Source organism: Homalodisca vitripennis, chromosome X (genome assembly GCF_021130785.1).
Source record: "Homalodisca vitripennis isolate AUS2020 chromosome X, UT_GWSS_2.1, whole genome shotgun sequence".
Classification (NCBI taxonomy): Eukaryota; Metazoa; Arthropoda; class Insecta; order Hemiptera; family Cicadellidae; genus Homalodisca; species Homalodisca vitripennis.
In genome coordinates this window covers 68,441,964-68,469,020 of record NC_060215.1, presented here as the reverse complement: position 1 = coordinate 68,469,020, position 27,057 = coordinate 68,441,964, and the positions used below count along the sequence as shown (strand labels likewise).

Sequence of the window (27,057 nt, the reverse complement as noted above, 5' to 3'; positions counted from 1 at the left end):
ACTCATTGTTTTGACAGCTAAAGACGTCTTAGCTAAACAGTGGTGTTGATAAGAGATGTACAGAAATACTCTTATAAGAGTACCAGACCATTATGAAGTAATTGTAGAAAACTTATACAAATCCAAGACAAGATAAACAAGGAAAACATTGTATGAAGGAGAAAGATGTGTTTGTACATAACCTCTTCTTCTATTCTACCTTTCATCAAGAACTGAAAATGGCCCCATAAACAAAGATTTATGATGTTTGTATTGTACAGGTTCTCTGAATGTTTTAAATATTGCCATAAATCTAAAACATCTGTGCTGATTTTATACTTATGAAATTATTTTAAAAACCAGTTAATGACAACTAAAAGTATAAAATTTACGTCATAAGTGGGCCTTAAGCTGAAATCATCAGAACAATTAAAATAGTAATTCCTCTTAGGTAGATCTGTCTTGCCTTATCACCCTCGTGGCAAAATGTATGCAATTATTTTGCATTTTCACAAATCATGGCCTCCAACTTTTAAATTTGTTATAAATGCTGCATTATTTTATCTAGACTATTACATAACAAAGATAAAAATTAGAAATCTTTTTAGACATTTTGAGCAACTCCAAACAACTTTTATAATTTCATATAGCCGCTGTACTAAGAACTGAAATACATATTTACATAACAGCAATAGAAGTAAAAAACATTAACCGCTGTAATTTAAAACGAATTAAAACTAAACAATACAGATGTAATACCACACATGCTATGGACAATTTTGTTATTGTCTCAACTGCAAAGATGGAACTTTCACTTTTTTTAATTTTTATTTTGACTAACAGGAATTAAAAATAAAATTCGTGTTATTTAAGCAATGAAAAAGAATTTTCAATATTTCATAAAGGCGGCTCTTCAGATTCAATAAGAAATGATCATACAGTGGAATGTGAATAATTCAAACCTTAAGAGACTGGTATAAAATTTAATCATCTACAAGTAATAATTACACAAGTATCTTTAAAAACACAGATAGAATTCATTTAACCCCATGATATTTAAATTAAAAAACCAACATAGAGATTTTGAAAACTTTGGTATTTTTTACATATTGTTTATACTGCATTAATATACTTTAAAAAACAATACACAAATGGAACGTCTTACACAGTAAAAAAGAAAAATCATTACGAGTAGGTCCATTTACTGTTACAGATGCATCATGATAGTGTTGGCTAAATAAATACATGTAAGGAGAGTTTATGAGTTGGAGGGATGAGGGAGGGATAGTGGCAAGGCAAGATACAGAAACATTTAGATTACTATTGGTTTTAAAAATTTTACATTATTTAACCCCACAGAAAAGAAATGCAAACTGGCAATTTTTTAAAGTAAAAGAACATGTAATCACTACATGCATTTCCTAAATATCCTAGAAGAAAGCACTTCAAACAGTTTTTACGTCCTGTACAAACACAGATAAATTGTTTGTAGAGCCAATTCCATATAATTGTGCACAACTCGTAAGGTTTAAAAAAGACAATCATGGTTTTAAGCCTTAATTAGAGCCTTACTTTTCACTGAAAAGTATTGGGATTCTTCTAAAATAAGACTATATTAGACAGTTCTTACACTTTCAGTAACACATTAATGTACTGCACAAAATACAGGTCTAATCAAAACATCTGCAAAATACGCAGCAACTAAATGTAATATTCTAAATTCAGTATTGTACACACTGACTTTACATAGAAATTATTTCAAATTTAAAAACTTGAATCTAATTTACTTTGCCTACCAGAAAGTTCTATGCCTGAAGGGAAAGACTGTGTGGTCATGTTTGCTTCCATTTCCGTTTCATTCAGACTCATACCTTCCATCATTCGATCATCATAAAGTGAAAATCTAGTTTCTCCCAACACACTTTTTCCCCTTTTTCTTCTAACAGACGGTGGAACATCACCAGGAGTCTTTATTCGACAAGCTAAATCCTTTAACTTACCTTTGTTACCATCTGTAAAAATATCATCCAAATTTGTCTTTTTATCTGAAGTTATATTTTTAGAATTCACAAGTGGTAAACTTGAAGGCCTCTCAGCAGACTTCTTTTTTAATTTATTATCCGAAGAATCTTCAAACGGAGAAATAATCACTTTCATATTGCTCGCCTGAACCTTATCTTTACTCTTAATATCATTTTTCAAATCTAAAACTAAACTGGTATTTTCCTTATCATTACTTAATATCGCTGTGATTGTTTTTTGATCACCTAAGCTTACTTCAGTCTCTTTTAAAACTCTTGAACGAAGATTTGATTTTGGGGACAGATCTGAGTGATTCTTTTTTGAATCTAGTAGCTTTTTGAGGGGTTTTGACAAAATGCCTCCGAACTGCTTGTGAGAGCTACCATTACCAGGGACATTCGGTTGTTTGGGGATTGTCTGAATATTGTTCTCAAATACCGCATTCTGAACAAAAGGTATTGGTGTATTGACACGTGGCACAAGATTTAAGTAATCATTAGTGATAAGATTGTGATTATCAGAGTAGTTATGTATGTGATGTTTCATTGATCGGTCAATCAAATCATTTTGGCAGTTTGCATCCCACATAAGATTACGCTCAAAGCATGGGTTCCTCCCCTGGTACGGCTGCAGAGTCACCGTCTGTAATTGCGGCACTCGACTATTGGAGTTCTTACAGTCTGAAATTTAAACAAAGTTATTATTAATTATTTATCAGAATTATAAGTGCACAAGGTGAGTGTTATACATTGGTGGGAGATGGAGGACCAACAAAGTTATAATCATGTGTTCTTTGTAAGACATAAGACATAAGATATTTATTGTTGTTGATCATATATACAATGAAATAGGCGTTGTCAATACACTTTTAGTATAAAACATACTAATATAGAAACAAACCATCATTGAAAACCACAAAACAGATTTAAGAGACTCAAAAACATTTACCTGACAGTTGTAAAATAAACATATATTTTAAAATTAAAACCCAATGATTTAAAAATGAATATTGACATCCATATTTAAAAACTCGTCAATTGAATGAAATGGATTATTTAAAAGCCACAAATAATTTATTTTTAACCCTTTTACTTTTTTGCCGAAAACGCCAACGTCCGATATGTCGGACGTCTGTATTTTTTATTGTTACTGGCTACTGTTATGTTCAAATGCCGAAATATTCGGTATTTTGGTTGTTTAGGACCAAAGGATAATGAAAGAAGCCATTTGAAGAACTTTGGATTTCTATTTTCGTCGTCTTTGACTAGAATTGACGAACTACCTAGACAGCTGTCAAAACCAGTTGATCGGGTTATGTTACTGAAATCTTCGTTCTTTGTTATTGTTGTTTACAATGTTATCGAAAGTTTTTTGAAGTGTTACTTTTGTTGATCAAGGATAAAATGAGTAAAATAAGGAACTGCTCTGTTTGTAGCAAAATAAGCACAGCTAGTGGTGGGTCAAGAAAAAAATCAAGGACCATTTGTGTGTGGCATGCAAAAGAGGTGTGCATGCCACCTGCTTTGGACAGCACAGGTGCTAAAAACTTACATCAGGCACGTTTAAATATTGTAAATATGTAGAAATCAGGTTTAGGTTTTGTATACTTTTTTGTGTGTTATTGCTTTTTATAAACTAATGAATGAACAGAAGTATAAGAAAAAGTGTTTTTGTATGGAACATCGCAGTGTACATCCAATGTCCAGAATTTGAGGAGTGTTGAGTTTTGGGAAAATCCTCATAGTGCAGCTATGTTTCAAGGTAACACCTTCAAATTTGGTATATGTTCTAAGCAATTGCTCTAGTTTATAATGATATCATGCTCATAATTTTAGTATAATTTAAAAAATAAATTATCACATGCCAAACACAATTTTTATTTTTTTATTTACATCATTTTTAAAATTAAATAATGAGTTTGTTTCAAATTAAAATGTCTTTTTATTATTTAAAAAAACAGCATTTAAATACGAGTAAGTAAAATAAAAATTCATGCAAATCTAATGAAAAATAAAAAAGATACAGCATTTTTTGTAAATTAATGAACGACAGCGATTTTCCTCCTTGGCAATTTTGGCTGGTACAATAAAAAATGGCCGGCAGTAAAAGGGTTAAATTAGTTATGGGAGTAACATAAGCAATTTCTGGAAGCTTGTTAAAAAATCTTACACAATTTACCATATGGGATGTTCCAAATTTGATCAGTCGATGTTGAGGAATGTCAAGCTTATTTTTATTTCTGGTGTTGTGTGTATGAAATTGATTTCTAATGAAAAAGTTTCTGAGGTTTGCTTTAGTGTATAATATAATATGGTAAATGTAGAGATTAATTATGGTAGGTATTTGTAATTGTATAAATAGGCATTTGCAATGATCTTATTGTGCAGCATGACAAATGGTTCTAATAACCCTTTTTTGGATGATTAAAAGATCTGAGAATGCTACAGAATGGCCCCATAATATCAAACCGTAAGCAATATGTGATTGGAATAATCCAAAATAAGCTGTCCTAAGGTACTCAGTAGATATTATAGATCTTAATTTCCAAAACAGAAAAGCAATTCTCTAAAGTTGTTTGCTTAATCCGTTAACACAATCATTCCAACTCAATTTCGTGTCAATACAAATTCCTAGTAATTTGACAGATTGGTGACCGTTTTGAGAAAGGCTAAGTAATATGTTTTGCGTTTTACTTTCATTGCAGAGAAGTTTATTAGTTGTGAACTATTTCTGAGAATTACTATGAGCTGCAGCCATTGTAGCCTTTAAACTTTCCAGATTATTATGACAGGAGAACAGAGTTGAATCTAATTTGTGACATTACAAAAAGATCAACATCTACTTTTTTTTAACTATTTTAAATTGATTTTCTACTAACCCTGGAGTATGCGGAAGAACTTTCTTGCTGATATTAACCAAGGGGCATTTTCTCTTCACCATATGCTACTTGACTGCTATTCAATGGTGATTAAAGGGCTTAAATGTCAAAAGGAGCTAACCAGATGTTCACATAACAAATGGAGTCTAGTCTGATTTTTATGTAGCCCTAACAGACTATCATATATCCATAATATCAGCCATAAACAAGGAAGTTTACCAGACTATCTAAAAACCTCATGATCCCATTAGCACTATAATGCCGAAAACATCATTTGACGTTGCGCATGGAATTCTATAGACTGCCGACAATGTCTTTTGATGGAACTGACTTTTACAGTAATAAAAATAAATTTAAACCTCGGCATTGATAGTCATTCGCTATTTCCATGTTTGTATTTCTTACTCTATGGGTTATGATCTATGAAATGTGTTTGTCTGTCATCTGGAATATTGGAAAAAAGTGGTATGTTTACGAACTCGTTATCGCATCATGTTGGCCGTTTGTTGTCGTTCTGCTAATTCATTGTCTGCATTATTATAGTTTTATTTAGTTTACAATTGTTTTGTGAGTAAATACAATCAATTGTGACAGTATTGAAGACAATCAAGTGCTAGAAGAGTTACTCAGATTTTCAAGTGACAGTGAAAGTAATGATTTATTCCCAGGTGACACAGATAATGATCCTGATTTTAATACTGATGGACTTGTTGACATTGTTCTTTTACTCAAAAAACAAATAAGCAAAATAGTAATAAAAACTTTTATTCTTGAGTTTTATAAATAATTGGTTTATTGCAGAATTTTACAGTTTATTGTTGATTTTCAGCCTTTGATGAAGATTTTGATTATGGCCCTGGAACAAGTGGGTTAGGCCCACACACACAAAAATTTAAGCATTTGTAGCTACAATGACAGTAATTAAAATACTGAATACAGCAAACAATAATGAGAATGTTACAGACTAGTATATAATGATGTTTTTGGTCAAAATTTTTAATTTTTTTTACAAAAGACATTATGTTTTTAAGTGAGCAATTGTGTAGAAAGAGGAAGAACACAGCTTTAAACAAATCTGAGTTATATGGTTTTCTTATTATTGGTTAAAAATGTATTTAAAAATCATTAAAACAAGTGGCAGTGTAAGAAAGTTGTCAAAATTAGGAGGTGGCAGTGAAAGTGTTAATACTTTGAAAGAAAGCAAAATAAGCAGATCTTACATAGTTATTTGATGGATAGTTTTTTAAACTTCTGAGTAAAAAAATATAACTTAAGACAGTTTGGCTCAAATGTATGCTATATGAGTTTCCCTAAGTAGTTTTGAATCAGTATAGACTCAAACTTGACGCTAAATTGATCTAATTGTAAATGACAGTCTCTTAGACTTGTGTGTGTGTGCGTGCGTGTGTGCGTGTGTGCGTGCGTGCGTGTGTGTGTGTGTGTGTGTGTAATCATGGTTTATAGGTAAAACTATATATTTTTAAGTAAATCAAATGTTTATTTTTGAATTTTTAATTATTTTTTGCGTGACGTCCGATTAACCGGGCGTTGGAATTTTAGGCGTAGTTTTTAGAATGTCCAGTAAACAGAACATTGGCACTTTATGCATATGTTTTTATACTTCCGGATAACAGGATGTTGGCACTAAAAGGCTTAAACAAATGTTAAAAACTTGTCAAACGATTCATTATTGCACTGCTATCAAAAACCATGAAGGTCACAAATTACAACGATAAGGAGCAGCCCACACAATTTTTTTTTACCACCAATCCTCTTATATCTCATTGTTCATTGATTCTTTCATGAAGTTTCATGCAGGGACCCTATATCAAGACCTATGAAGATTGTTTTGTTCAAGGGTGGTTCTCCGAAATTGTATCACACATTCTTAGAACAACCTACAAATCCTTTGTGTGATAGCAGAAGGGGGATGTTAGAGTCAATCTTGAGAAAATCGAATTCTATTCACCAACAAAGAAAGAAACCTATACAATTTCAAATACCTTAGGCTTGTTGGTAGATCTCTCATATTCTAAAAAGAAGTAAAGTATCTGGGGGTCATTGAAAGTTACATCTCATGGTGTGAGTCATGAATGATTATTATTGTTATATGAGTGATCCAATGTCCTAATTATCAGTTATTTACTCACATTTGAGTTTCCAATGTATTCTCATCTTTTCATTTGTTGACATAATTTTCTCAATTAAACAAAAAGCCAAGCAAACTATTTGGGCATTTCCTTTTAACACAAATCCTGTTATATCTGTGTATGTGTTAATTTTGAATGTTATGGTCATTGTAGTTTTCCATATCTCTGTGTTTGTACCGGTATGAATTAGATACTAAGGAAACCTCAATTGATATGGTGGGTCATCAATACATGTAAAAAATTACATTCAATTTTAAAATATAGTTTTGATTTAATATATGTGGCATTAACATTCTTGTTCATAGATTTAAGCTACATTATTTTAACTGTATATAGGATCCTAAACTCTGATTTTTAAGCTTTTATTGATATACTCGTATTGGAGCAATTATTGATGTACTTAAGAGACCTTAAGATCATCACCTGGCTTTTAAGATCCAGTATCTTATATTTTGAAACGTAATAATAATGAATAAGATCAGATAAAAATATAATACTATGCACTCAAAATAGATTATCTTAATTCCATATAATTGTCCTTACTTGTGATTGCTTCCACACAAGGTTCTGATGGAGACAGTGTAAGCAAAGTTTCAACTGTGCCTTCTGATAAATTAGAATCCATGCCTTCCTTGTCACCTGAAACATACAAAACGTTTATCAAGCGCTCATACACAAAAATTAAGATCTACCTTAATTAAGAAATAACAATACTCTGAAATAATTAACACAAACAATAAATAATTTCAAAGTAATATTTGAAAGAAAGGTTGGTTCCACATAAATTCAAAGTATGTAAAAGAATCCAAACATTTGTAGTTTGCTTCAAACTCAAGCTAATGGTACTAATCATAGTCCAAAAATATTTTTTAATGTTATAAGCTTTTTTTTTTTTTTTTCCTTGGGGCGGCCTACTGCCATGCACTTAAGCCTCAAGGGCTTTTTGTGCACCCCGGAAACACCATGAGGCCCACCAGTCTACAACTTCAGCAGTTCAACAAACCGCCGAAAACAACCTATCAAGTCCTCCTGGGAAAATTCACCACACCTGTCCAAGCTACCAAAGATGGCATACCGCTCTCTTGCTATTGCAGGGCAATCAAGATTACACCTTCCACAGAGCGGATCCTCCTGAAGGATGCCAACTCTGTGTAGATGCTTCCTCAGGTGACCATGCCCCGTAATGAGACCAATGACCATAGAAGACATTGATCTGTTTAATGAGAGAAGGTCCGAAGCCACCTTGGAGGAAGGTGACTGTAATACCATTCTACTCACTCTCAAACCCGGATGCAACCTCCACCTTCTCCCATGCTCCGCGCGAATCCATTTCGAGACAACCCTAGAGGATTCACACCTTGGAACACCGCAGAACGGTTGAGGGCCCGTCATAATTGTTGCTGAGCCCTGGTTGGCCAGAGCATCAGCTCTTTCGTTCCCAAGAATCCCCTCATGACCAGGAACCCAACAAACGGTTACATTGTTGATTCTGGCAAGGGAGGAAACGTTTCTGCTGTTGGTGATCATGTGGTTGGGGTGCCTTTAAAAGCAATGTAATACTGAACCAGGGGTAATTATAGTTTAGGACTTGCTCTTGTATGCTTTATGAAAACCATCTCTCTGTTCAGTAATAAATTTACCTATTTTGCACTTGATAAACTCTATGCACAGATTTACATGGAATAGAATTAATAAATAGGATTGCGAAATAATAGGATTGCGTGAGGGAATAGTAGAAAGAATAAAGAACCTGTACGGCATATGTAAAAACAGGGTAAGAATTGAAGAAAAATATACAGATACTTTTAAAACAGAGAGAGGAGTAAGGCAGGGAAGCATATTGTCACCTTTCCTTTTCAATATTATAATGGATGAAATTATTCTAGAAGTACAAGGAAACAGAGGAGCAGACGAACTTAAGACAATAGCATATGCGGATGACATAATGATATGGGAAAATAGGGAAGAAGAGTTAGAACGAGAGTTAAACAAATGGGCAAAAGTGGCGAAGAAATATGGTTTAGAGATGAACATACAAAAATGTAAAGTAATGAAAGTAGAGAGAAGGGATGGAAATAACAAAGACGTGTTAGTTGAAGGAAAAAGACTTGAAAAGGTGAAGGAATTCTGTTATTTAGGAAGTATCATAACAGATAGGGGCACAATAAGAGAAGAGATAGGAAACAGAATATGGAAGAGTGGAAAGTTTTTCAATATGGTAAAGAAGATTGTGTGGAGTTGGAACATTGGGAAAGAATCAAAAGTATTGATGTATAAATCTTATTTCCAACCAATTTTATTATATGGAGCAGAGACGTGGACGTGGACTAAAAATGATTTAAGCAGATTGCAAGCTGCAGAAATGAGATTTTTAAGAGGGATAGAGAAGACTACAAGAAGAGATAGAATAAGGAACGAAATAACTAGAGAAAGATTGAAGGTAGTTTCACTGCAAGAGACAATGGAAGGAAGAAGAATACAGTGGATGGGGCATGTGAAGAGGATGGGAGATAATAGAATGCCTAGAATAGCACTGGAGAAGGAGGAAGGAGGAAGAAGACCAAGAGGAAGACCGAGAGGAAGATGGGAGGACCAAGTGTGGAAAGACATAGAGAGAAGGGGACTACAGAAAATACAGGTGGATGAAGAGGAGACCTGGAACGATAGACTAAAGTGGAGGAGGCTGTGTACGACGACCCGTGAGAACGGAAACGTCTGACGATGATGATGATGAGAATTAATAAAGCTTAGAATAACATACTTCCTTTGACAAAACAACTGGTTTCATCAAATTTCAAAACCTAATACCATGCAAATTAAACCCTAAAACTTCACTGTAATGAAATTAAGTTAAATTAAAATGAATGGTGGTGAATTAGCACCTAACATTTTGCAACGAATTATGATTTATTAACAGATCTGAGTTTAAAATCGTTATTCAGACCTTTTCTGTAATTGAGTAGAACTAAATAAATTATTTTGTTCTAAAAATGTAAAAGACAATAAAGGCATTTATTGCTCTAGCATAATTTTTATCCCGAATTATGATTAAAACTAAAATTTTTAACTTCATAACAAAGTTGTGTCTTTTACTATTCATGAATGCATTTCTTAATAACTTTATGATCTGTATCATACTCATACAATGAATTAAAATACAAACTAAATTTGCAGCTGTAGTTGTGTAGAGTATATAAGAATATAAAACACAGTAAAAGTTAACACTGAATACCTCAGCATCAATACTATTCATACAACGTTAAATATTATTTGAGTCCATAATTAGATTTTATAAACAATACTATAGCCTAGCCAGGTGAAAAACAAAGAAAGCAACGTGACTTGCGACATGACAAAGCAACAATGGACTTGTAATACAAATTCTAAATATTTATGATTATAAGTCACAAAAGAAAAAATATTCTATGTTGTGTCAATTCGGCACACCACTTTTCGCACCATTTTAACTTATTGAATAATTTATTTGCTCTTGACTTACAGTATCCAAAATTAACAACCATGCAATTTTTTCACTATTTAATTATCCTCAGTTATATGATTAAGTATTTTTTTTTATATTCATATTTTAAAAAGTATTCTATGTTTAACGTGAATATGCACTATTCAATATATACTGATTCTACTTTAAGTTTCACAATTCACACATTCCAAGTACTGATAATTTTTTATTTTAAAAAAGTGAAAGAATAAAAGTGAAAAGCAGATAATGTTGTATTTTTTACCTGTATCTTCAGTGGATTCGTTGAGATTGTTATTATTATTGTTGTAGTAAGGCTGCAAGATGAGGCTTTGCGTCTGATTGACTGTGGGGCTAACACCCATATGGCTGGTACCTTAGTATAAAAAAACAATAAATTATACTACTAATTCACCTCTTACAACATACTAGATAGTCTACTTGCATATAACTAGTACCTGTTTCATGTAAAGGTTCTGCCAAAATCCCTTCCTGAGCCATTCCATATCAACTCTTCACACTCAATTCACCTCACAATTTTAGATTTTGCTAAAATTTGGAATACCTATAGTGAGTACTTCGACTAAGAATAATACCAAATTTTAATTATGTGTTTGTTGTTTCAAAAGTTTTCTTCATCCATATGGACCAGCTAGATTGTTCGTTCACCTATCCTGATATGCGGATATCCTGTGGTTGTAGGTTGTGGGTACTGCCACAAAAGTAAATCAGAGTATTCTGGCTGAGAGAATAAACACTATTGCTGAAAGTGATAGAAGCCAAACTCAAAAGACATTTATTAATTTAATTTGTAAATAAACTATATTTATGGAAAATCTACTTACAGCTTCATACTTAATTCTTTCTCGGGGCATTGTTAAATAATATTTTAAATAATGCTGCTGTTTTTATCTTTAGTACCCATTGTGTTGTTGGTTTTTTATGTATATAAAGAATAATTACGATTATAAAAAACAAGCATCATAGAAGCTTTTATTTGAGAATGAATCTATTATCATTCCTTTTTATACTTGGCCAGTAAATTTACAAAAAAATAACCTTTTATTGCAATATTTTAAATAACATACTTAAAATTATGTTCCTTTTAGTAAAACTTAAATCAAAAAACATTTTTTTAAAAGATAAGTATTATTATTCATCAAAACAAACTACTTTAGTTCAATAAATTCAAAGAACATTTTTGAAAATTTTAAATTATGTACTTAAAAGATATTTAATCAAATTTGTTATGTGTATTTTAACAAAAATTTTCATTTTAACCCAGTTTGTGTTATATAACTGGAAATATAATTGGTACGAAATGATACCTCTCCCACCTCTTTACCAATGATGAGACAACTCCTAGAGCAAATTCATAAATGTCTGTTCGTGTCTTTATAGCAATATTTTGAAACTTTAAACAACTTTATTTTTGAAACAGTAGAAACAAAAATGTATTATCAGGTGATTTTCTTAGTCTCAATATTAGGCCTTATACTGAATTTTTGTATTGTTATCGGAAATATACTCCACATAGAAAACTAATTAGGTAATGGAAAATAAGCATAAAATCAAAATACTGTGAGTAATAAATTGAATATAACACAATATGTAACGGGCTGCTCGTAGACATACTTTTGCTAAAAATATAGCATAGTTTTTGTAAAAATATATTATAAAAATGTTGTTAATTTTTTCTATAGCATATTTTGTTCTGTTTTTGTTTGTGAATAAAATACATATAAAAATGTATTGTGATACAGCTAAAAATAAATAAATATATATATAAAATTTAAAATGAAACTTAAACATAGTCTTTTTTAGAAAGTTAAAAAGCAGTTTATGACTAATGAAATAAAGACCTTTGCTATTCTAGGAATATTTAAAAAAACTAACTGTAAAATTAAATTGTAAAAAACGTGTAGACTTATTTGATATTCATAAATATTTATAGCAAAAAGAATATTTATCTAGTCTAAAAACTTCCGTGTACAATAGTCTAGGTTAGACATTTGCTATTCTACGAATAATTTTGAAAAAGCATAAAATATAAGAAATTTATAAGAAATAAACAAATCATTATGAAATTACGTTTTCATTTAAATACAGCAAATGAATATTCCATTTTGGGAAAGACAGGCCTAGAGCCCACAAAGAAATACAAAGTTTGCTATACATGTAAATAATAGTTTTAACACTAAAACAAGCCACTTTCATTATTTTATATCAAACACTCCATAATACTACTCAAAGTAATCCTTCATAGTGTATTATCTAAAAAAAGTTACTGCACTTCATAAAGGTTATAACTTGCATTACCAATTGGCAAACTGATTGGACACCGGTTGTGAGAGAAAGCAATTACCTCCAACTTCATTTTAAAACTGCTGCCAACCCATCAGCACAAAATACATTCTTGACAATTCTTTTGATGCATTAGCTCTTTATCTTCAAGGAGATTTTTTTTTCTTATTTTGCTCCATCAAATTATAAAGGAGTTTATTATGTTTTCTCGAACAATGTATTTTATACAATTTACCAGGCTCAATTAAGGATTTGGAAGTATGTTTATTGTAAACAAAGTAGAACATGGAATGAAATGGCAGTAACAGTGCTGACGTATTTGGTACATTCTTCAGACAGCTGGTGCGAACTTCAGAAATTATATTTTTATAAAGTGGCTAACAAACTCGTTAGATTACAGACAAAGACCTATAATAAATATATATATATATATATATATATATATTATAGGTATATATATATATATATATATATATATATATATATATATATATAAATCTATACTTTAGTACTTCCTAAATATATAGGTATAAATATTATTGATATACATATATATATATATATATATAGCCAATAAATAGTACTTTTTTCAAAAAACCCTAAAAGGTATCTCAGGTGCGCTTCACACACTGCTAGGATTATTACATATGTTGTTTTGACATGAAATAATTCTCCTACATTATTCAAAAATAAATCTCAAAAATGTGTTGTAACTTTTGTTTTATAATGCGAAACAACACTACACAACATTTATGTGATATAATACAGGGTGTATCAAAAAGAATCATCCGATTTGGCATGTCTATATTTCGAACAGTAGTAAACATATACAATTACTAATTTTTTGACTGAAAGGGAAACTCAAAAAATTTTTGTTTCATACCTTTACAAAGGTGTTCAATATGTCCACCTTTAGCTACACAGTAAATGTCTATGAGGTATTCAAATTCATCCCACACTGCAGCGAGCATGTCCTGAGTTACTGATTCCACTGCTGTTGTAATGCGATTCCTCAGCTCATCCATTGTTGCTCATCCTCCTACATCTAATGCTCTGTGATGTAGGAGGATCAACACCATACTTATTAAGAAAGTCACGCTGAACAGTTATTACAGACTCACACAGCGAAAAACGTAGAACACAAAACGCAGACACCATTTTCACTAGAAATGAAGTAGGCGTTCACTCAAACGTGCTGCTGCTATCTAGCGGGAACCATGTAAAACTTTAAAAGATACTCTTTTCAACAGTACGTTGTTGGCACACTTATCTCAACAAACAGAATAGTTATAGTTTTATTAAATCGGATGATTCTTTTTGATACACCCTGTACATTACATAATAACACAGGGCGCTTTTAAAATATACCAACAAACCTAGAGAAATAGTTTAACACATTAAAATAAAGAAAACATTTCCTAAGAATAAGTATCCTAAAATGCTTAGTTTTCTATCATAAGTAAAAGCAAAGTTGACGTAAGATGAAAAGTATAACACATGAAGTTCTTATAATATCAACAACAAAAACAACATTTTGTTAAAAAAAAAAAACTGTCATGTTTAAGAAAAAGCTATTTTTTATCATTAAAAAATTCAAGTTATGTAAATATGCTTCTGCCAGTTACATATAGTATATCCAATTATCAGATTTATTACAACTTAATAATTTTCTAAAATTGAGCACCATATTTGGGATATTCTTAAAGACACTTAAAATGTTGAATTTTTTTTATTTGTGTACAGTTCCAGTTCTTCTAGATTAAACAAATCATTACATTATATTTCACTTTTGTCTTAACTATACACAAGACATTAATTGTAGGGAAGCAAATTATCTGGAAAAACATCTATAGCTACTTGTTTTCAACCAATACCAATTTTTTTACAATCAGTGTCAAAATCTCAATTAACTTTGGTTTCAAATTGCTTGGATATATTATGTTTTTTTATGCATAGAAAATTATGCAAATTCATAAGAAAGATAAACATTTACTTTAGCATTAAACATGTTAGAATATATCTTTATTTTAGTGCCATGGTGACCTATTTTTAAGTGATTTACATTTTGTAAGTAATAATTTCACATGCAACTTTAAAAGGCTTAAAAAACTATGTTTTTTTAATATTAAATTTTGTAACAAACTGCCCTTTTGGACTTTGCTGAGATAAAGATTTCATTGTTTTTTTTTTCAGTAATAAGAAGTACAGCATTTATTCATTGTTTTATCTTTTGGTCTATATTTGTAACAGATAATTAGGAAAACACTATTATGTAAAAACGCAATAGACAGATAAGACAGAAAACTAAGTATTTTAGGACATTCATTCGTAGGTACTTTTTCCAACATTCATCCTTTGAGTCCCTAGAGCCGAAAAGATTGGGCCGCAGGTGTTTCTAAAAAGTGCTGAGGTCCGACTAGATCGGTTTTTTGAATATTTATTACTCTTACACTAAAATTTAACATTTTGGCATTGTACTTGGTCTCATTTTATACATAATAAAAAAAGAAAATAAGTTATCTATCTTTATTTGATTTGTTACAGCTGGTAAAAACTATATAATTAAAAAAAATCTGTAGCGTTTTTAAAGCTACATTGGCTTATAAAATTTAGAAATGTAGTATTTAATAATAGTGTCTACAACCATTATACTGTCTGATATTAGTATAAAGACATTATATTATTGATGTACTAACATTCCTTCTTGTGTGTCCAATTTCATGTTTTTATTTGTTTATTGTGAATGAATGAGAGAGAGAAATTTATGTCAATCCCCCCCCCTGTTATCCAATGTAAATAACTTGTTAGTAATAAAATAAAGGGTCTTAAATAGTTTAATAAAGTTTATGAAGGAAAGAATGAGCAATCTTCAAGTTGGATAAAAATTAAAATTTTTTGAAAACGAAACGAGACAAGCTCTGAAATTCTGACATAAATGGAAACAAAGGGGACTTATGTCATAGTAAGAGAGAATGTTCTGTTTATATGTGAAATGCGGTGGAGGTCAGATGCGGAACAACACTCACTAACACTGGTGACATCCCGCGGCAGATCCAAAAGCTACGGACTCAGGGTACGACACGGCTGTGTAGACGCTCACGAACTGACTGAAGTAACTGAGGGCGACAGGACATACAAAGATAGACGTCGACAGGAGGAGACCGGAAGGGACAAAATATCTTGGACTGGGAACGACTGACCTGCTGTAGATATAGTAAAATTAGAATGTGAGGGTATTAGGCTTCACTATCTCGAGCTATTGACCTTCATTACTTTTATAGCGGGTCAACTATTATTTGTTTAACTGTTCTGTCTGTTCCAAAAACATTGGTGGGTAACTAAATGATGTACGTTTTAAAAACATTTTGAATTGCTAATTGGTGTTAAATTTTGTTATCAACTGCTAGGCCGTATTAAGAAGTAAAGGAGGGGGAGTAATGTAGCGTTTTTAAAGCTACATTGGATAATTTTTTTAATTAAAACTTAAATTGAATGAAAATTTTGGGAAAGAAATATTGAGATTTAATGATAAATTAGATTGTGAGAAGTTAGGATAAAAACGAATATGTAATCCTTTGTCAAGTTAGTACTGGTAGTTTTAAATTATTAGGAAGGCGGTTCACTGCCTTGAATTGATCAGAACTTGTCTTGTTGTGCAGTTACGTTAGATCTGAGAAAGCTATTGTTCTCCTAGTTGGATACGGGTGGGCCAATGAGAGAACACCGCAGATGTCCATCAGAATTGGTGGGAAGGGGAAGTATATAACCGCCAGTTTATAATTTTTGCCCTTTTTTTGGTAATTTATCGTGAATTTAAGTTGATTACAGTGCGCCGTGTTTCTAAATTTTTTTTCCACGAAGGATTTTGAGGAAAAATTAAATTCATAGAAACTACAGAGCAATCTGAATAACTGATTCTCAATGAACAATAGAGCACAATAGAATCATACACGTTACATTTGGTTCAAACTTGCAAGACAACAAAACATAAATTGAAATAAAAGTGAATTAAAATTGAACTTTGTTAATAACTTTAGTTGAGATTTGGAAATTAAGTAATTTGTTAATATTTAATTGGAACTGTTTTATGGTGAATTATTAATTGGTAATTAATTGAACATTAATTATTGTTTGAGAGAATTGTATCTGAATTGCAAAGACTTGAAAGGTAAGGTACAACTAGTGGAAAGAGAAGTTTGATTTTTTATTTTGAATTTTGAGTGAACTTAGAAGTGAACATTTTTATTTTAGTTATTTTCAAGTGGTATTTGATTTTTATTTGAAAACTTTATTATTTTATATTAGAAGAGAGCTCTGATTTTTAGTGTGATATATTTGATTAATATTTTTATTTCTTGCCAAAGGACCTTTTAAATTTACTAAACGGTTTGTCAATTCTTTGTGGAAAATAGAGTGATGAAAATTCTGAAACATTGAACTTATTAATTTGCCAGTTTAAAATAAATCTATTATTTTAATTTAGAACTGTGATTTTTATTTAAGACAAACCAGATAATATTTAATAGTTTAAAAATCTAGTAATAAATTTTACTGAATATTCACTCGGAGCTTACTAATCAAAAAATATTTTATATCATCTTGGATGTCTGAATATTAATATCTACAATCCAAGTCGTTATATAATCATTATATTTATTTTTTTTTTAAGTTGTGAATCATTTTGTGTAACACTACACCCAAATATTAAAAAAAATCAAAACTCAGTTATACAGATACTTTTTTGAGACTAAGTAGGTTTGTTTCTATGTGCGTAAAGAACAATAAAAAATGTGCATTCAAATAAATTAAGACCATAAAATTACAACTTTTATATTTCAAAGATTTGAAATATTAATAATTACATTTCTCTATTATTTGTTGCATAAAACTTTTAGTTGGTTTTATAATTAAATTAAATATTATAGGTTATAGCCTAATTTTATCCCTACATAATAAAATGAAAATTATCTCATTATATTTATGTTTTAAAACGTTATGCATTATAGGGTGGAACACTACACAAACACCAGACGAGTGCTTGGCACTGAGAGAGGTGACCTGTCATAAATGCTTGGCACTGACAGCCCTACTTCCTCAAAGTGCTTGGCATTTAAAGGGTTAAATGTGTTTAACTATTTCCCAAAGTTGGAAGCCTGTTATAGAATCACCCTGTATTAAGTTACTGCAACGCACAAACAAACCCAACCATCTACAATAAAAATTTATCCAATTTGATGTTTTAGTTTTACTGTAATTAAAATGCATACATATTTATAGAAATCCTTAGTTGCTCATCAGACGAAGAACTCATTAACAAAAAAAACTTTTCAATAGCTTCCCAACATAGTTAAATGTTGCTGGAAATAGTTGGTGATAAAATCAGAGTTGCGACAAAACATAAAAGGTAAAGTCTTTACCTTTACAGTTGAGTGTGGAAAGCTCAACTAGCCTCTCTTCCACACAAAGTGCCGTGAGCCGAGCCTCTGCATCCTGGTCCCAACAATCATCAATTGTTTCACGCACTAGCCGCGTGGCAGGCCAATCCTGCCAGGTCTCTGGGAACAGCGGACGCGCCTTCTTGCGAGTCACTAGTACTTGCATTTGCTCAAAAGTTGGGTGTTGACCTATTGGATACAATTCTGTTTTAAATATATATAATTAATAAGAGACATTGAGTTTATTTATTTAGCACACATATTCTCAGATGAATAAAAAGGGTTTTTGTCTTTCAAGAAATTTTTGTCTCATACTATGTTTCTAACTCATCCACCCAAATCCACTTATATCTGTAGACAAGGCTTCCTTACCCTAATTTTTAATACAATTTACTATGTAACTGGTGCATCAATATCAGTATTTTGTTTTATATGAAACTACTATTAGTTCCTGATCTACTTTAATTTGAATAAATTATATTTTTTTATAAAAGGAGGGCCGATCCTCCTTTAAGCCTTATTCTGCTCGTCCTCATGAGCCATGGGCTTATACGAAGATCTTATCAAATAGAACAAGGAGAAGAGTAAGGTTGATGATACTGATAAAAATTGCTAGGTTACAGACAAAGAATTTAAATTCGCTACCTTTAATTTAACTCCAGAGTCTGATGTCTGAGACCATCGGCTGTCCATATTCATTTGTGGCGTGATTTACATACACACAGCAATCACATTTCTAAAGTAATTTTGAGACTGCAAAACGTAATTACTAACTTCTCTAATATTTTTATGAAAGTAGTGAGAATAACCAGCAATGGTGTATGCTCTATCACCACCTTCATAGAAAAAGGGAAAGTCAGTTATGTTCTCAATATAGTATAACCTCTACTAATATGCGTGTGGTGACAGGTGATCCAGATATCATATAATATAATTACCTATTGTAAAATTTATTTAAAAGTTAATGAAAAAACATAATTTAATTGCAATGCACACGTACAGTCTGCATACAGCCACTGTGGTAAACCATAAGTGTACATCATTAGCATGATATAATTATTATTATTAGGAACGTTTAATTAATAACTACTGATATTATTTCAGGTTTTGGTAACATTTTATCCGACACCTTGAATAGGTTTTTTTAATTTCTATGATACTTTTTATACATAGATTTCTACATTTCATGGTTATTTGTGCGCGTGTGTGTGTGTGTGTGTGTGTGTGTTTTGTATTTGTAATTTTCTTTTGTATTTGAATTTTTTTGTTTTGCTTTTTTATTTTCTTGCTTTGTTGAATGCAATTTTAAGTCATGCCATCTTTAACACTAATATTAGTACAAAAGTATAAAAAGTTTAAACTTTGGTACTTACAAAATTATACCTACATCCCTTTTGTAACAATGCATAAATAAGTAATTGGAACTTTAATTGTATTGTGTTTTTAAATTAAAAACAATTTTAAATAAGAGTTTTCCTGAACAATATCTCAAATCAAAAAGTGTATTTGCTGTGAACAATTTACATTGTAAAACAAATGTAAATTTTACATTCTGAAATTAGATGCATGCCATATTGAGACTATATTCACACTATAATCCCTCACACTCTGTTACTACAGTCATCCTTCACCAATTACAACCCATATCTAGTGCTGAAGTCTGTTTTCTCACTGGGTGGTCTCCCCATTAAACTCCAGAAATTCGTCAACACTATAAAAACATATGCCATGAAGCGTTTCAAATTAGCTTTCAAGATCTTGGACGTTTTCTAATTAAAACAATTTTTTAATTCAATTTGGCAATCTGTATATAAAAAGAATGTGCTGTTTTTTATCTGTCAAAACTAATGTTCATGAATCACATTTTTATGCATAAGGATGCTATCACAGTTGGTGTGATAGTGTGTATCAGACTCTGGTTTAGGCACATTTAGACATACAAAATAATTTTGTTTATGACATGACATAGTTACAGCTGTTAATTTATGAAAATTGGCCTGCAAAACTCTGAAATCCAATTTTGCAATAATGTGAATTACCTTTTTTAGTAATTTCAATACTCTCAAAAATAGTTTTTTGGACAGGCTCCCCATTAAATCAAACCACAGGAAAGACGAGGATGAATTAACTCGAAGTACACCTTAATCAATAACTTATCTGGTCAGTATTTTGGCACAGAATTCAAGACAAATTAATGAGAAAATTTACGCGCACATATGATCAATGTGATTATTCCATATCAACTCTTGATCAAGGCGTGTTCCAAGAAACTTTGAAGAGTAACTTCCTCTAATATTGAATTTGTCAACATAACAGTAGGACCACTATCAAAGTGGAATTTGATGAGTTCATCTGAGGATTGAGGCTATTAAAAATACTGGTCACAATTGTTAAGATCAAGTAACATTTGTAGTTCCAAACTTTTGTTTTGAGCTTCCTCTGAAACAGAGAGTTGTGTAATCAGCACTCTGCACAAGTAGTGATGAATCAATGTTGTTGACATAAATTAGAACAAAAATTGGAATAAGTATTGAGCTTGAGGGATTTTGTATCTTAGTTCAGTAGGTTTGGAGTGTTGATTTGAAATTTGGACGATTTGAGTTCTATGGCTTAGAAGTGAACTAAGCCATGAAAGCAGCACACCTCGGTAGCTAAAAAATTCTAATCTGTCAAGAAAAGTGTTTTCGTCAACATATCAAAACCTTTCGACAGGTCAAGGTCATCACTTGATGTGTGATTCTGATGCTTTATTCCCTCTACAACCATATAGGCAGATTTCACTACTGTGTAAATTATCGATTTGCTCTATTCAAAAACCAACCTGGTTGTATCTGTCCAAAAAACTAAGCATTCTAGTAAAAAAAGCGTTTTAAATATTTTGCTTAAAACAAACAAGGATTATAGAACAAAGATTTAAAACTCTTACCTCTTTTAAAAATAGGATAGACTGTTACAGCTTTAGCAGATCCTTGTTTGAAGAATAGATAGATTGACTAATTTGGTGAGTGGTTTCACAATATACTTTGAACACATTTTTATGACCCACACCAACATTAAAGAATTGAGGATAAACTATATTTATCACCTAGCATAAATACTACACTAATGCAGATTATGATTTCATGAAAATAAAAAATAAAAATACGAGTTAAAGCGCTTGGATATGTGTATGACATACACTCAAACACTACAGCTAGAATGGCAAAACGAGGTTATTGTTAATATTCAATCTAAAGGAAACATACTAAAACTTAATCTTATTCAAACAAACCTATTTCAGCTTCAAATGGCATCCTGTAGGGAGGAATTTCAATGCTTGTCTGGTATAGGTCAGAGCATCGGCTAGCCAATTCCCACAACACAAGACCCAGGGCATACACATCTATCTGCTTCAGAGATGACTCACAGTCTCGCAGGTTGACAGCACCTTCCAGTACTTCTGGAGCCATGTACCGCAGAGTGCCAACCTGTTAGTTCACAATAACAATCATCAAATTTACTAAATAAAATAGTTCCATGTTGTTATGAAACTTCCATACCATTTGATTTAATGATAGAAAACAAAAGTTTATGGTGGGCTGGTGTATATGTAGTAATACTGGGGTTGTAAGTGTTTTTCTAGTTAAAAATCCCAAATGGTGTCTATAAGTTTAATACAGACTGAAGATTTAAGTTATTCTGAACATACTAAGTATTGAAACTAAGTTCCATACGGTTCTTTGATAATTTCTTTTTTCATTACAGATATAACTAGACAACAAACTATTAACTTGTTAACTTTGTACTTAAATGTTTAAACAGTGAACAATTTCATAAAAATACTTTTACAGTGATAAAAACACTTTTCTTTTATTCTCATACTAATTTAAAATAAACATTTATAGGGAAAATATTTAATCTGTATGGTGACCTAGGTGTGTTTTACCAGAATGTACTAAACCACTATAAATTTTTTCAGTATTTACACTATTTGAGTAGAAATAAAAGAATGATGGTTACACTCATCACTTTAATACTGAATTTGTGACACAGTAATATAAAATTTACATTGAGCTTGCACAGTTCGGACTTGAACTGACAAGTGGAAGTGCATGACACTATTTGACCCCTGACCCTTATCAAACAGTAATACCTCAACTGATAAAAACCACTGTAAAAATTACCCTTAGGATCAGTAGTTCAAATCCCTCCAGTGGCAAAAGTCTTTTACAGCAAAACAAAATTTTTGTTTGCTATATATATAAACAAACATGTCACAGTTGAGAGGCATCAGCTATTTGTTAATCTCTGCTTGGGGGCAAGTCAATTTTCATTATAGTAGGTATTTACAGACCAGATAACAACCTCGAGTCTGGCCTAGAAGTGCTAGCTGAAGCCCTAGAAAACTTACAGTCTCAGCAACACCCCATCATTCTAATGGGTGACATAAATATCGACTGCCTGAAAAATCAAAACGACACAACACTACTGATCGAGACCCTGGCAAGCTACAACCTCTATAGAAAGAACCTCCCTGCCACTCGGATAACACCAACATCAAGAACATCCATCGGACTGTGTATGCTGCAACATCAGAGAAGAAGAAATCACTGTAAAGGTAATAGAAACCAGCATATCAGATCATACGGGACAACTGTGTGTCATAAAGGGAAGAAAAACTCAAACGCCAACCACAACTTGTTGGAGGGGTAGAAACATGAGTCACAGAAAACATACTGACAATGAAACATCTCCTTAGTCAAGAAATCTGGACAGAAGTATACAACTCCAATGAAGTTAATGAAAGCATATGACAATTTCAGCCGAACTCTTCTTGCAGCACTCAATCAAGCATGTCCAGTGAAACATACCAGGTGCAAAAGAAGCGGAAACAAAAATAAACACACTCTCAACAACCCTAATGCTCAAAAATTTGAGGCAAAGATTTCTTTTCGCTCAAAACGCTTACAACACCACTGGTAGCGAGGAACATAAAAGACACGCTGCCCATCTCAAGAAAGAATATGACTTGCAACTCCGCCACCTAAGACAACAAGACACAATAGCTAAGATAACAGATGCGGATAATAAAACAAAAGCCATCTGGGATGTCATAACTTAGAAAGGCAGCCAAAAGAAAACAAAAATGCCCTCACCCAACTCGAGGTAGGTGGCCAGGTTACGTCCAGCCCAGTGCGGATGGCAGACTATCTCAACAACTTTTTTGTCAACATGGCTGAAGAAAAACCATCATAAACAATGGGCTGAACAATAAACAACCATTTACTCCGACCGAAAATAGTTACATCCCCAACCTGACACTGAAAGCCAAAACTAATTCAGAAGAAGCTGCCAACATTATTAGTGGATTGAAGTCAAAGCCTCAGCAGGATACGATGACTTATCTACCATAGTCCTGAAAAAGTGCCAAGACGAACTTATAGAACCACTGGTGCACATTACTAATCTATCTTTTTCATCAGGAGTTTTCCCGTCTGCCCTGAAACTTTCAAAAGTGTTACCCCAAGTTCAAACAAGGTGATGCCACAAAAGCAGGCAACTACAGGCCTATCTCACTAATCCCAACCATATCCAAAGTAATAGAAAAATTAGTGCTGATTAGACTTCTCGAACATCTTTCAAACAACAATCTCTTAACAGAATATCAGCACGGCTTCCTACCTGGTAAATCTACAACCACAGCACTGATTAATCTTGTAGAGTTCCTACTAGATCAGCATGAAGATGGGAACACATCAACTGCCATTTTTCTAGACTATAGTAAAGCCTTTGATAGTCTTGACCATGAACACCTTCTGAAAAAGTTAATGACACTTGGAATTCGTGGAACCTCAAAAGCATGGTTTACCAGCTACTTAACGGAACGAACACAAATGGTTGAGCTAAGATACAACAGTAATAGAGAAACGGAAAAGGTCAGGTCAAGCACAAAAAAGATCACAAGAGGTGTACCCCAGGGGCTCTGTGTTGGGACCCATTATGTTCATTCTCTTCACAAATGACTTCCCTAAGTATATACAGGAATACAGCAACTGCATCATGTATGCTGATGACTCAGTGCTCTTGCTCGGCAGAAGAACTCCTGGTCAACTAGAAATAGATGCATACACAGCAGTGAATATGGCTATCCAATATTGTCATAACAATGACCTAGTTTGTGAACGAGAAGAAGACAAAACAGCTCATTCTAGGGAGGTGTAGAAAAAAAACTCCAAGGCTACCAGAGACCGATGACACCACCTTTACCAAGTACCTTGGGGTAACAGTTGACCAGACCTTTCTTGGACACCAACATCATCAACAACCTCTGCAAAAAGCTAAGCACCAGACTGTATGTAATACGACGAATAAAAAAATATAGGAAACACCATGACCACGAGGATTGCATACTTCTCCCTGTTTGAATCCTATATCCGCTATGGGATAGCAGCTTGGGGAGGGGACAACTTCTGGCAACCTGCAACGCCATACTTCTGAAACAAAAAAAAGCCATACGACATACTGGGTAATCTCCAACCAACGAGAGTCTTGCAGGGATGCTTTCAAGCACCTCAAAATCTTAAAAACAGTCATAGGCCTGTACATCCTGGAAACAGTAACGTATGTCCCACATCAAGACTCCAGGCATAGCAGAAAGGGGTGAGCAATTTCCATCACTACAACACCACCAGACGGGCCACTGACTACTGCCTTCCTGTGCAACCGACTCCGCAGCACTGAACATAAGCCAAGTTACATCGGCGCCAAAATGTGGAACTGTTTGCCAGAGATGCTGAAAAAAAGTGGATCAACAACAATTCGCTCGTCACTTGAAGACCTGGCTTCTCAATCGACCCTTCTACAGCATTGAAGAATTCATGAGCTGGCAAACTCAACCAGACTTTTGAAAAATTACTCAGAATTGTACTTCCTCCTCAGTAATATTGTATGACACTATACTTATCTTGACGATAAACGTAATAAAGATATTTTTGATTTGATTTTTGATTTGATTTGATTTGTGCAAGCGTAATTTTAAAGTGGTTGTGCTCTATTATGCGTTGGCGGATTTTGTTGAAAAAGTATCGTTGTAATTGTTATTATGTTAGTAATGCTTCATCTACAAGACAATATTAATAAATAATCACTGACAACAACTCATACCACACCAAAAATTGTAATTAATAATAGCTGTCAGACTTAAGGACTTAATGCTAAAATAACATTTACAATAGAAAAATCTGCACAATTCTAAAAAACCTTAAGATCTGCAGTGATGTCTCTCAAGCCTTGTAAAAATCTAATTAGTGCTATACTGTTCAGACGTGACTTGACTGTTCAGTACCAAATTAATAAAGATATCATGAGAGCTAATTTACATATACACGAGCTACCCAAAATTGTCAGAAATCATCGATATTATTGATTTAAATTATCTACACGTGAAAAATGATTTAGATTTTAAATTAATAAGAATTAACAGTATTAGTAAAGGAATAAATCTGTTTGATGTAATTGTAAAAATTCAATTCAATGACCATTTCAAAATATTTGATGAACTAAAAAATAATTTTCAGAAAGAAAAAGAACTGAAAGATCAGTTTATCATTTAGATGAAATTATTTTATTGAGAAAAGTTTCAAAACTTGAACAGGATTTCAATGGATATAAAAAAACTATTCTGAGAGAAATTTACAAATAGCTCAAATGAATTTTGATTGTTTGAAAAATCACACAAAAAAGAACTAACAGAATTAAATTTTAAAATTACAATTGTGAATTAATTGGGAACCAGGCCAAACATACAAATTAAAATTTTTCTTTTATAAATGGTACTTATGTACTGTGTGAGATGTATAAAAAAAATTGAAACAAAATTATATAAACTATTACATAAACAGTAATGAAGTTAAAAGAATTTTTGGAAAATGTGCTGACTATAACTCTTGAAAGTAAATTTTTAAACACGAATTAAAATTTGTTCTTAATAAATTATTTAAATATCTTGTTTCTATTTTTTATATATACATAAATAAAGAGAATAACATTTTCACTATTCTTCATTCTATTTTTTATGAAAATGGATACAGAAGAATATGTAAATTTATTTAAGTGAGGCTGACCGTTACAAGACAGAGTAAATTTTTAAGAACTTGATTTTAACATTTGTTTCCTAACCCTTTGCACGCCAGCCTATTTTCCAAAAGTACTACTTAGAAACGCCAAGGGCATTTTCAGCAGTTTTGCAAGCTTTCACAAAATGTATCATAACTTTTTTATTTTTTAACAGATATTGATGATTTCTTTACCATTTTTTTGCTTATAAAATGCCCTTGTTCAGTTGGTAACTTGTAGTTGCATAAATGTAATTTAAACTTATAAAAAAATAAAAATTTAGAAAAAAATTAAAGTTAAAAAAAAACTTTTTTAGCACAAATAAATGGTTTCAAAAAACATTTATGCTGATTTCCTGTTATATCCCAGTAAACTATATCTACCCCTTAACCTAATTACAAAATTTCAAAAGCCTACCTTATATAGAAGTCCAGTTGTTATTTTTTTCACTAAATGTGACACGGGCACAGTTTTTGTAAGTTGCATGGACGTTGTATGTAATGTTACAATATATTCACAAATCAATATTTGACACTATACTAAAATAAATCGGTACTTTGGGATTATACCAACCACACCAGTATGAAGAACACAAAAATATAAATTTATAGAAACAAACATGATAGAAGTAAAAAACATCTCTGAAATTACAAACTTACAAAGATTATCAATTGTTAATGAGGTCAGATTCGCTTAAACTTTTTTCAATGAACTTAA

At 32.0% G+C, this 27,057-nt stretch overlaps 1 protein-coding gene across 5 annotated transcripts in view; it reads right to left on the bottom strand.

Annotated features, from left to right (window-relative positions):
- Positions 1 to 946: 946 nt before the first annotated feature.
- The window catches only part of LOC124369138 (activin receptor type-2A-like), a 64,475-nt gene continuing 38,364 nt past the window's right edge, over positions 947 to 27,057 (bottom strand). For all 5 annotated transcript variants that reach the window (XM_046826914.1, XM_046826912.1, XM_046826913.1 and 2 more), the window contains exons 10-14: positions 21,518 to 21,713; positions 18,229 to 18,435; positions 10,773 to 10,883; positions 7,573 to 7,668; positions 947 to 2,681 (exon numbers count right to left, since the gene is read on the bottom strand). In XM_046826914.1, the coding sequence (XP_046682870.1) occupies positions 1,744 to 2,681; positions 7,573 to 7,668; positions 10,773 to 10,883; positions 18,229 to 18,435; positions 21,518 to 21,713 (1,548 nt within the window). In that variant the 3' untranslated portion in view covers positions 947 to 1,743. The remainder of the gene's footprint in view (positions 2,682 to 7,572; positions 7,669 to 10,772; positions 10,884 to 18,228; positions 18,436 to 21,517; positions 21,714 to 27,057) is intronic.